The sequence below is a fragment of the Pezoporus flaviventris genome, unplaced genomic scaffold (assembly GCF_033815535.1).
Source record: "Pezoporus flaviventris isolate CSIRO_AGI_PZ_B2104156 unplaced genomic scaffold, CSIRO_AGI_Pfla_v1 ptg000700l, whole genome shotgun sequence".
In the NCBI taxonomy this organism is placed as follows: Eukaryota; Metazoa; Chordata; class Aves; order Psittaciformes; family Psittacidae; genus Pezoporus; species Pezoporus flaviventris.
The window spans coordinates 9794-22318 of record NW_026893245.1 but is presented as its reverse complement, the minus strand read 5'-3'; the positions used below and the strand labels follow the sequence as shown (position 1 = coordinate 22318).

The following is a 12525-nucleotide window of genomic DNA, read 5'->3' as shown; positions in this document are numbered from 1 at the left end:
TCACCCCCTCCCCTCCCCCTCCCCCCCCCCCCCTTTGCCCCGGACTTTGCCCCCCTCCCCCCGCCCTCCCCTCCCCCCCCCGGCCCCCGCCCCCTCCCCCGCGCCCATAAACGGGGGAGCCGCGGGTGGGGGAGGGGCGCGGAGAGCGCGGCGCGGAGGTGGGGGAGGGGCGGGGGGAGGGGCGTTTGGGGGGGTTTTGGGGGGTTTTTGGGGGATGGGGGTGGGTTTGGGGGGACGGGGGGGTTGGGGGTGGGTTTGGGGTGGTTTTGGGGAATTTTGGGGTGAAAAGGGGAATTTTGGGGTGGTTTTGGGGTTTTGAGGTGAAAAAAGGGAATTTTGGGGTGGTTTTGGGTGAAAAGGGGAATTTTGGGTGATTTTTGGGTTTTGGGGTGAAAAAGGGGAATTTTGGGGTGATTTTTGGGTTTTGGGGTGAAAAAGGGGAATTTTGGGGTGATTTGGTGGTTTTGTGATGGTGGTTTTGGGAATTTTGGGGTGATTTTTGGGTTTTGGGGTGGTTTTGGGGAATTTTGGGGTGATTTTTGGGTTTTGGGGTGAAAAAGGGGAATTTTGGGGTGGTTTTGGGTTTTGAGGTGAAAAAGGGGAATTTTGCGGTGATTTTGGGGTTTTGCGGTGGTTTTGGGGGAATTTTGGGGTGGTTTTTTGGTTTTGAGGTGAAAAAAGGGGAATTTTGGGGTGGTTTTTGGGTTTTGGGGTGAAAGAGGGGAATTTTGGGGGTGGTTTTGGGGTTTTGGGGTGTTTTGGGGGAATTTTGGGGTGGTTTTTGGGTTTTGGGTGGTTTGGGGCTGGTTTGAGGCAGTTTTGGGGCTGGTTTAGGGGGGGTTGGGGCTGGTTTTGGGGTGGTTTTGGGGAATTTTGGGGTGGTTTTTGGGTGAAAAGGGAATTTTGGGGTGAATTTGGGGTTTTGGGGTGGTTTTGGGGGAATTTTGGGGTGATTTTGGGGCTTTGAGGTGAAAAAGGGGATTTTGGGGTGATTTTTGGGTTTTGAGGTGAAAAAGGGGAATTTTGGGGTGATTTTGGGGTTTTGAGGTGAAAAAGGGGAATTTTGGGGTGATTTTGGGGTTTTGAGGTGAAAAAGGGGAATTTTGGGGTGGTTTTGGGGTTTTGGGGTGAAAAAGGGGAATTTTGGGGTGGTTTTCGTGGTTTTGGGGGTTTGGGGCTGGTTTGAGGCAGTTTTGGGGCTGGTTTAGGGGGGGTTGGGGCTGGTTTTGGGGTGCTTTGCGGGCCCTTTTTTGGGTGGTTTTGAGCCGTTTTGGGCGTTTTTGAGCCATTTTTGGGTGTTTCTGGTTATTTTCGAGCCATTTTGGGGTGGTTTTGGGGGTTTTGAGCAGTTTTGGGGTGGTTTTGAGGGTTTTTGAGCCGTTTTGGGCGTTTTTGAGCCATTTTGGGGTGTTTCTGGGTGGTTTTGGGTGGTTTTGATCCATTTTGGGGTGGTTTTGAGCCAGTTTTGGGTGTTTCTGGGTGGTTTTGGGGTGTTTTTGACCCGTTTTTGGGTGTTTTGGGGCCGTTTCAGGGTGCTTTTTAGCCATTTTTGGGTGTTTCTGGGTATTTTTGAGCCGTTTTCGGGTGGTTTTGAGCCGTTTTTGGGTGTTTTGGGGTCGTTTCGGGGTGGTTTTGACCCGTTTTTGGGTGTTTCTGGGTGTTTTTGAGTCGTTTTTGGGTGTTTTTGAGCCGTTTTTGGGTGTTTCTGGGTGTTTTTGAGCCGGTTTTGGGTGTTTTTGAGCCGGTTTTTTTTGGGTGTTTTGGGGTCGTTTCGGGGTGGTTTTGACCCGTTTTTGGGTGTTTCTGGGTGTTTTTGACCCGTTTTTGGGTGTTTCTGGGTGTTTTTGAGCCGTTTCTGGGTGTTTTTGAGCCGTTTTTGGGTGTTTCTGGGTGTTTTTGAGCAGTTTTTGGGTGTTTTTGAGCCGGTTTTGGGTGGTTTTGAGCCGTTTTTGGGTGTTTCTGGGTGTTTTTGAGCCGTTTCTGGGTGTTTTTGACCCGTTTTTGGGTGTTTCTGGGTGTTTTTGAGCCGTTTTTGGGTGGTTTTGAGCCGTTTTTTGGGTGTTTTGGGGCCGTTTCAGGTGTTCCCGGGCTCTCCCCAGGCCTCGCCATGGCCCCGCTGCCCCCCCCCCATGGTTGTGGCGTCGCTGCTGCTGCTGCTGAGCTCCAGTGAGGGCCCCCATTGGACCCATCGGGACCCATAGAAACCCCATAGAGACCCATTGGGACCCATAGAGAACCTATAGGGACCCATTGGGACCCATAGAAACCCCATACAGCCCTATAGAGAGCCATTGGGATCCAATAGGGACCCATAGGGACCCTATAGAGACCCCATAGAGACTCCATAGGGACCCATTGGGACCAATAGAGACCCCATAGAGAGCCCATAGGGACCCATTTGGACCCATAGAAACCCCATACAGCCCCATAGAGACCCCATAGAGACCCATTGGAACCCAATAGAGACCCCATAGAAACCCATTGGGACCCACAGAGACCCCATAGAGAGCCATTGGGACCCATAGAAACCCCATAGCGGCCCCGTAGGGACCCCATAGAGCGCCACAGAGACCCCATAGGGACCCAATAGAGACCCATCGGGACCCCATAGAGCCCCATAGAAACCCCGTAGAGCCCCATAGGGACCCCATAGACCCCAAAGAAACCCCATAGAGACCCACAGGGACCCATAGAGACCCATAGCCCCCATCTCACCCCCTCTCTCCCCCCCTCCCCCCCGCAGCGTCCTCCGCCGCCCCTCCCCCCACCCCCACCCGTCCCCCCCCCTCCCCCCTCCTGCCCCTCCCCCACCTCCGCGAGTATTTGGGCTCCGTGACCGGGAACCTCCTGGAGCACCTGGACCTGCCCCGGACCCACAGCAAGATCCGGTAAGGGGGGGGGGCACCCCCTAACCCACCGCTATGGGTCTGCCCCATAGCGCCCCATAACCCCACCCTATGGGTCTGCCCCATAACGCCCCCTAACTCCCCGCTATGGGTCTGCTCCACAGCACCCCCTAACCCCACCCTATGGGTCTGCCCCATAGCGCCCCATAACCCCTTCCTATGGGTCTGCCCCATAGCGCCCCATAACCCCACCCTATGTGTCTGCCCCATAGTGCCCCATAACCCCACCCTATGTGTCTGCCCCATAGCGCCCCATAACCCCACCCTATGTGTCTGCCCCATAGTGCCCCATAACCCCACCCTATGGGTCTGCCCCATAGCGCCCCATAACCCCTTCCTATGGGTCTGCCCCACAGCACCCCCTAACCCCACCCTATGGGTCTGCCCCACAGCACCCCCTAACCCCACCCTATGGGTCTGCCCCATAGCGCCCCATAACCCCACCCTATGGGTCTGCCCCACAGCGCCCCATAACCCCACCCTATGGGTCTGCCCCATAGCGTCCCATAACCCCACCCTATGGGTCTGCCCCATAGCACCCCCTAACCCCCCGCTATGTGTCTGCCCCATAGCACCCCCTAACCCCCCGCTATGGGTCTGCCCCATAGCACCCCCTAACCCCCCGCTATGTGTCTGCCCCATAGCACCCCCTAACCCCCCGCTATGGGTCTGCCCCACAGCACCCCCTAACCCCCCGCTATGGGTCTGCCCCACAGCACCCCCTAACCCCCCCGCTATGGGTCTGCCCCACAGCGCCCGTGTACGAGCAGGGCGCGGCGGCCATGCTGACCTACACCGGGATCCTCACGGACCAGCTCTACCATTGGTGGCAGGGGGAGCAGTGACCTCCGCGCCGCCAGGGGGCGCTCTGGGGCCACCCCCCCCCCCAATAAAGACCTCGCTCCCCATTGGTCCGGCTTCACGAAGGGGGCGGGGTTTATTCATAGAGGGGGCGGGGCCAACGCGAGGCCCCTCCCCCCCCTCCTTCACACGAGCTCCCCCTCCGGGGTCACGCGGGGGGCAGGGGGCGGCACCTGGAAGGGGCGGGGCCAAGCGGGGTCACGTGGAGTCAAGCCCTGCCCCATCCCCCTCCTCCCCCCCTTTTAAGCCCCGCCCCCTTTTACCTCCTCGTAGCCGCCCCAATCAACCTCGGCTTCTGATTGGTCGAACGCACCTGAGCGGCAGCCAATGGGAGAGAGCGGGGGGTGGGCGTGGTTTCCGGAAGCCCCGCCCCTTCCTCACCCCCCCTTTGACTTCCCGCGCGCTCACCCACTTCCGGTTCCGGTCCGTACTCGTTGCCGCCCCCTCGCCCGCTCCCTTTCGGCGCCGTCACTTCCGGCCCCGCCTCCCGGAAGTGACGTCGGCTGCACCAGAGCACCGCCCCCAAGATGGCGGCGAGGGCGAGGCCAACCGAGGCCGCCAGGGCCCACGTGGGAGGCGCGAAGGCTGCTGGGAAACCGGAAGTGTGAGGGAAACCGGAAGTGTCGCGAACCGGAAGTGGAGGGGTGAGACCGCCCTCACCTGCAGGGGGCGCCGTTGGCCCCGCCCCCTCCTCCGGCCAATCGCGGGGCAGCGCTGTAGGCGGGAAAAACGAAACAAGCACGTGATCGCAGCCACTTCCGGTCCCTCCCCCCTCCCCTCACACCCCCCCCTTACCGGAAGTGACGCCACGGATGACGGCGGCGGCGCTGTCGCCGCGGGCGTTGCGCGCGCGCACGGTGACGTCATAGGGCGTGGCCGGGCGCAGCCCCGTCAGCGTGTGGGAGGGGGCCGACGTGATGACGTAGGAGGGAGGGGGCGGGGCCCCGGGGACCCGAGCGCTGCGGAGGGGGGAGGGGAGGGGAGAGAACTCGTGGGTCCCTATGGGGTGCTGTGGGGCTCTATGGGGCTCTATGGGTTTATATGGAGTCTCTATGTGTCTCTATGGGGTCCCTATGTGTCCCTATGGGTCTCTATGGGGTCTCTATGGGGTCTTTATGGGTCTCTATGGGTCCCTATGTGTTCCTATGGGTCTCTATGGGTCTCTATGTTTCTCTATGTGTCTCTATGTGTCTCTATGGGTCTCTATGGGTCTCTATGGGTCTCTATGGGTCCCTATGGGTCTCTATGTGTCTCTATGGGTCTCTATGGGTCCCTATGGGTCCCTATGTGTCTCTATGGGTCCCTATGGGTCTCTATGTGTCTCTATGGGTCTCTATGGGTCTCTATGTGTCCCTATGGGTCTCTATGTGTCTCTATGGGTCCCTATGGGTCTCTATGTGTCTCTATGGGTCTCTATGGGTCTCTATGTGTCTCTATGGGTCTCTATGTGTCTCTATGTGTCTCTATGGGTCTCTATGTGTCTCTATGGGTCCCTATGGGTCCCTATGTGTCTCTATGTGTCTCTATGGGTCTCTATGGGTCCCTATGGGTCTCTATGTGTCTCTATGGGTCCCTATGGGTCCCTATGGGTCCCTATGTGTCTCTATGGGTCTCTATGTGTCTCTATGGGTCCCTATGGGTCTCTATGGGTCCCTATGTGTCTCTATGGGTCTCTATGTGTCTCTATGGGTCCCTATGGGTCCCTATGGGTCCCTATGTGTCTCTATGGGTCTCTATGTGTCTCTATGGGTCCCTATGGGTCTCTATGGGTCCCTATGTGTCTCTATGGGTCTCTATGGGTCCCTATGTGTCTCTATGGGTCTCTATGTGTCTCTATGGGTCCCTATGGGTCTCTATGTGTCTCTATGTGTCTCTATGTGTCTCTGTGTGTCTCTATGTGTCTCTATGGGTCTCTATGGGTCTCTATGTGTCTCTATGGGTCCCTATGGGTCTCTATGGGTCTCTATGTGTCTCTATGTGTCTCTATGGGTCTCTATGTGTCTCTATGGGTCTCTATGTGTCTCTATGGGTCCCTATGTGTCTCTATGGGTCTCTATGGGTCTCTATGTGTCTCTATGGGTCTCTATGGGTCCCTATGTGTTCCTATGGGTCTCTATGGGTCTCTATGTTTCTCTATGTGTCTCTATGTGTCTCTATGGGTCTCTATGGGTCTCTATGTGTCTCTATGGGTCCCACGGGTCCCACCTGAGCAGGAAGCTTTGGGCGCTGCCCCCATTGAACCCGGGGCTCCAGGAGATCCGCAGGGAGCTGGGGGTGGCCCTGGAGACGCGCAGGGAGCGGGGCGGGTCCGGGCGGTCTGGGGGGCACAGGGACCAGTACGGACCAGTATGGACCAGTATGGACCAGTATGGACCAGTATGGACCAGTACAGACCAGTACAGACCAGTACGGACCAGTATGGACCAGTATGGACCAGTACGGACCAGTATGGACCAGTATGGACCAGTACGGACCAGTGTGGACCAGTACGGACCAGTGTGGACCAGTATGGACCAGTATGGACCAGTATGGACCAGTACAGACCAGTATGGACCAGTATGGACCAGTATGGACCAGTATGGACCAGTACAGACCAGTATGGACCAGTATGGACCAGTATGGACCAGTACAGACCAGTATGGACCAGTATGGACCAGTATGGACCAGTACAGACCAGTACGGACCAGTATGGACCAGTATGGACCAGTACAGACCAGTACGGACCAGTATGGACCAGTACGGACCAGTATGGACCAGTATGGACCAGTATGGACCAGTACAGACCAGTATGGACCAGTATGGACCAGTATGGACCAGTATGGACCAGTATGGACCAGTACAGACCAGTATGGACCAGTATGGACCAGTATGGACAGGTATCCCAGTCCAGTCTATCCCATCCCAATCCCATCCCAATCCCCTCCCAGTCCCCCCCATTACCCCCCCATTCCCCCCCATTCCCCCCATACCCGCCAGGCGCAGCCGGAAGCGCCTCCTCGCCGTTCCCAGTTGGCTCCGCCCCACGCACTCCACCATTCCCAGTGTCCCGTTGCCGTCCCAGTACCCGGCATGGGCCTGGTCCCAGTTCAGGTACTGGGAGGGGGCCCGGGCCCACAACTGGGCCCAGTTCAGGGCCTGGGAGCGGAGCCGGGCCCGATCCTGGCTGATGTTGGCCACGGTCAGGAGGGCGCTGGTCCAGGGGGGGTCCGACCATTGGAGCTGCTGGAACCTGGAGGGGGGGGGAGACCATTGGGTCCATTGGGTGCCATTGGGTGCAGTTGAGTACCATTGGGTCCATTGGGTGCCATTGGGTGCCATTGGGTCCATTGGGTGCCATTGGGTGCCATTGGGTCCATTGGGTGCCATTGGTTGCCATTAGGTCGATTGGGTGCCATTGGGTGCCATTAGGTCGATTGGGTGAAATTGGGTCGATTGGGTGCCATTGGGTGCCATTAGGTCGATTGGGTGCCATTGGGTACCATTGGGTGCCATTGGGTCAATTGGGTGCCATTGGGTACCATTGGGTGCCATTGGGTCGATTGGGTGCCAATGGGTACCATAAGGTGCCATTGGGTCGATTGGGTGCCATTGGGTGCCATTAGGTCGATTGGGTGCCATTGGGTACCATTGGGTACCATTGGGTCGATTGGGTGCCATTGGACGCCATCGGGTACCATTGGGCACCATTGAGCGCCATTTGGCGCCATGGTTCCCATTGGGTCCCATTGGGTCCCATTGAGAACCATTGAGCGCCATTGGGCGCCATGGGTCCCATTGGGTGCCATTGGACACCATTGGGTGCCATGGGTCCCATTGGGTGCCGTTGGCACCATTGGGTGCCATTGGGTACCATTGAGCACCATTGAGCGCCATTGGGCGCCATGGGTCCCATTGGGCGCCATTGGACACCATTGGGTGCCATGGGTCCCATTGGGTGCCGTTGGCACCACTGGGTTCCATTGGGTCTCATTGGGTGCCATTGGGTGCCCTCAGGTACCTGCTGTCCGTGGTGCTGATGGGGCGGCCCCCTTGCTCCCAGTGCAGCTCCACGGGGGGCACCCCCCGCGCCCGGCACCCCACGGCCACGGCATCGGCTCCGTCCGGAACCAGCACCGGGATTGGCTCCGGCGCCGGCGCCGCCTCCAGCTCCGGCCCATCTGGGAATGGGGGTCAATGGGGGTGCCCTCCATTGACCCCCCATTGGGTGCCCTCCATTGACCCCCCATTGGGTGCCCTCCATTGACCCCCATTGGGTGCCCTCCATTGACCCCCATTGGGTGCCCTCCATTGACCCCCCCATTGGGTGCCCTCCATTGACCCCCCATTGGGTGCCCTCCATTGACCGCCCCATTGGGTGCCCTCCATTGACCCCCCATTGGGTGCCCTCCATTGACACCCCATTGGGTGCCCTCCATTGACCCCCCCATTGGGTGCCCTCCATTGACCCCCATTGGGTGCCCTCCATTGACCCCCCCATTGGGTGCCCTCCATTGACCCCCATTGGGTGCCCTCCATTGACCCCCCATTGGGTGCCCTCCATTGACCCCCATTGGGTGCCCTCCATTGACACCCCATTGGGTGCCCTCCATTGACCCCCCATTGGGTGCCCTCCATTGAACCCCATTGGGTGCCCTCCCTTGACCCCCCATTGGGTGCCCTCCATTGACCCCCCCCATTGGGTGCCCTCCATTGACCCCCCATTGGGTGCCCTCCATTGATGACCCCATTGGGTGCCCTCCATTGACCCCCCATTGGGTGCCCTCCATTGATGACCCCATTGGGTGCCCTCCATTGACCCCCCCATTGGGTGCCCTCCATTGACCCCCCATTGGGTGCCCTCCATTGATGACCCCATTGGGTGCCCTCCATTGACGATCCCCATTGGTTGACCCCCATTGAGTGCCCCCCTTCCATTGATGACCCCATTGGCTGCCCCCCCCATTGATGCCCCCCATCACTCCCACCCCATTGGCCACCCTCCATTCCACCCCACCCCCCACTTCCCCATTGGCTGCCCGTCCCTTGGCCCCGCCCCACTCACAGCGAATCACGAGGCGGATGACGGCGCGGGCGGGGGGCGGCACCCCTGTGTCCACGTGACACTCGTAGGCCCCGCCCATGTCCCGACGGGCTCCCGACACCCGCAGCCGCCCCACGGGGACCCCGCCGAGCGCCTCCAGCCCCACGGGGAGCCCCACGGAGCCCGGAGACAGCGCCCCCTGGTGGCGGGGAGGAATGTGGGCATGGAAGGGTCCCGTTGGGTCCCGTTGGATCTCATTGGGTCCCATTGGGTCCCATTGGATCCCATTGCATCCCATTGAGTCCCGTTGGGTCCCATTGGGTCCCATTGGATCCCGTTGGGTGCCGTTGGGTCCCATTGGATTCTGTTGGGTCCCATTGGATCCCGTTGGGTCCCATTGGATCCCATTAGGTCCCATTGGATCCCATTGGATCCCATTGGATCCCATTGGGTCCCGTTGGATCCCATTGGAACCCATTGGGTCCTGTTCGATCCCATTGGGTCCCATTGAATCCCGTTGGGTCCCATTGGGTCCCGTTGGATCCCATTGGGTCCCGTTGGATCCCATTGAGTCCCGTTGGGTCCCATTGGGTCCCGTTGGGTCCCTGCCCCATAGCCCACGCCCCACATCCCATAATAAGCCGTATCCCACCAGGCGCTGCCATCGGAGACTCCCGTCCAGCAGGGGGCGCCCTTCCGCCTCGCACTCCATCTCTACGCTCCCCCCTTCGTCCACCACCACGGGGTCGGGCGCCCGCACGATGGAGGGGGGGTCTGGGTGGGGGTCAAAGGTCAAGGTCAGGGTGCTATAGGGTGCCATAGGTGCTGTAGGTGCTATAGGGATGCTATAGGCCCTATAGGGATGCTATAAGGTGCTATAGGTCGCCATAGGGATGCTATAGGCATGCCATAGGTCCCCATGGGATACCATAGGGACGCTATAGGGATGCCACAGAGATGCCATAGGGATACAATAGGGATGCTATGGGGTGCCATAGGGATGCTATGGGGTGCTATAGGGATGCTATGGGGTGCCATAGGGATGCTATAGGATGCTATAGGGCAACATAGAGGTGCTATGGGATGCTATAGGATTCTATAGGGCAACATAGAGGTGCTATAGGATGCCATAGGGAAGCTATAGGGCTCCATAGGGATGCTATGGGGTGCCATAGGGATGCTATAGGGCGCCATAGGGATGCTATAGGGCACCATAGGGGTGCTAGAGGGTGCCATAGGGGTGCTATGGGGGTGCTATACAACACCATAGGGGTGCTATGGGGGTGCCATAGGGGTGCTATAGGGCGCCATAGGGGTGCTATAGGGCACCATAGGGATGCTATAGGGCGCCATAGGGGTGCTATAGGGCACAATAGGGGTGCCATAGGGCGCCATAGGGTGCTATGGGGCGCCATAGGGATGCCATGGGGTGCTATGGGGCGCCATAGGGTGCTATGGGGTGCCATAGGATGCTATGGGGCGCCATGGGGCTCACATTCCACGTCGAGGAGGACGCTGGCGCTGCCCTTGCCCTCGGCGTTCGCGCACTCCACCCGGTAGGAGCCGGCGTCGCTCCGGGACAGGTTCCCGATGGACAGCGAGCCCCCCGGGAGCAGCCGGTGCCGCGGCAACGGCGCTGGGGGCACCCGGCACCCAGAGGCACCCATTGGATCCCATAGAGACCCATGGCACCCATTGGATCCCAGAAAGACCCATTGGATCCCATTGAACCCCATTGGATCCCATAGAGAACCATGGCACCCATTGGATCCCAGAAAGACCCATTGGATCCCATTGAACCCCATTGGATCCCATAGAGACCCATGGCACCCATTGGATCCCAGAAAGACCCATTGGATCCCATTGAACCCCATTGGATCCCATAGAGACCCATGGCACCCATTGGATCCCAGAAAGACCCATTGGATCCCATTGAACCCCACTGGATCCCATAGAGACCCATGGCACCCATTGGATCCCATTGGTCCCATTGGATCCTATAGAGACCCATGGGACACATTGGATCCCATAGAGCCATTGGATCCCATAGAGACCCATTGGATCCCATTGAACCCCATAGAGACCCAAGGGACCCCATTGGACTCCATTGAATCCCGTAGAGACCCATGGGACACATTGGATCCCATAGAGACCCATTGGATCCCATAGAGACCCATTGGATCCCATTGAACCCCATAGAGACCCAAGGGAGCCCATTGGACCCCATTGAATCCCGTAGAGACCCATGGGACACATTGGATCCCATAGAGACCCATTGGATCCCATAGAGACCCATTGGATCCCATTGAACCCCATAGAGACCCACTGGATCCCATTGGACCCCATCCCCATTATATCCCGTTGGATCCCATTATAACCCTATTGGATCCCATTGGATCCCACTATAACCTCATTATATCCCATTGGATCTCATTGGATTCCATTATACCCCATTATATCCCACTCGATCCCATTGGATCCCATTATAATCCATTATAACCCCATTATAACCCCATTACCCCCCATTATAACCCCATTATCCCCCATTACCCCCCATTATAACCCCATTATCCCCCATTATAACCCCATTATCCCCCATTACCCCCCATTATAACCCCATTATAACCCCATTATAACCCCATTATAACCCCATTATCCCCCATTATAACCCCATTATCCCCCATTATAACCCCATTATAACCCCATTATAACCCCATTATAACCCCATTATCCCCCATTACCCCCCATTATAACCCCATTATAACCCCATTATAACCCCATTATAACCCCATTATAACCCCATTATAACCCCATTACCCCCCATTATAACCCCATTATCCCCCATTACCCCCCATAGCGCACCCATGCGGACGCCGGCGCGGCTCCAGGCGCAGTCGCGGGGGGGGGGATGCGCGTCCCCGAGCAGCGGCAGCAGCGCCCGGCCCTGCTCCCGAGCCAGCACCCGGCCCCCGGGGGGCGCGCGGAGCAATGGGGGGTCTGGGGGGGGGGAGGCATTGGCACCCATTGACACCCATTGACACCCATTGACTCCCATTGACTCCCATTGACACCCATTGACTCCCATTGACTCCCATTGACACCCATTGACTCCCATTGACACCCATTGACTCCCATTGACTCCCATTGGCACCCATTGACACCCATTGACACCCATTGATACCCATTGACACCCATTGACACCCATTGACACCCATTGACACCCATTGACTCCCATTGACACCCATTGACACCCATTGAGAGCCATTGACACCCATTGACACCCATTGACACCCATTGACACCCATTGAGAGCCATTGACATCCATTGACACCCATTGACACCCATTGAGAGCCATTGACATCCATTGATACCCATTGGCACCCATTGACACCCATTGACACCCATTGACACCCATTGATACCCATTGACACCCATTGACACCCATTGAGAGCCATTGACTCCCATTGACACCCATTGAGAGCCATTGACACCCATTGACACCCATTGAGAGCCATTGACACCCATTGACACCCATTGAGAGCCATTGACATCCATTGATACCCATTGGCACCCATTGACCCCCATTGACACCCACTGACACCCATTGACATCCATTGACACCCATTGATACCCATTGAGAGCCATTGATATCCATTGACGCCCATTGATGCCCATTGACCCCCATTGACACTCATTGACACCCATTGACCCCTATTGATACCCATTGACACCCATTGA

The 12525-nt window shown here is 57.9% G+C and overlaps 1 protein-coding gene across 1 annotated transcript; it reads right to left on the bottom strand.

Annotated features, from left to right (window-relative positions):
• Positions 1-3892: 3892 nt before the first annotated feature.
• LOC133264196 (nephrin-like) lies at positions 3893-10454 on the bottom strand. The gene is made up of 11 exons (XM_061444134.1): positions 10283-10454; positions 9440-9561; positions 8809-8986; positions 7765-7924; positions 6737-6996; positions 5973-6084; positions 4563-4726; positions 4428-4481; positions 4176-4352; positions 4031-4080; positions 3893-3940 (listed from the first exon to the last, which is right to left on the bottom strand). Exons 1-11 carry the CDS (start codon positions 10452-10454, stop codon positions 3893-3895), a joined length of 1497 nt encoding a protein of 498 aa, XP_061300118.1.
• Positions 10455-12525: the final 2071 nt, after the last annotated feature.

What these genes read in the sequence shown, in the direction of transcription:
- LOC133264196 (XM_061444134.1), bottom strand. Translation starts at nt 10,454, where the DNA reads ATGGGTGCCTCTGGGTGCCGGGTGCCCCCAGCGCCGTTGCCGCGGCAC. An exon ending in GTCTCCGATGGCAGCGCCTG is followed by an intron (nt 8,987 to 9,439) that starts GTGGGATACGGC and finishes CCCCGCCACCAG; the next exon opens with GGGGCGCTGTCTCCGGGCTC. An exon ending in CATCCGCCTCGTGATTCGCT is followed by an intron (nt 7,925 to 8,808) that starts GTGAGTGGGGCG and finishes CCCCATTCCCAG; the next exon opens with ATGGGCCGGAGCTGGAGGCG.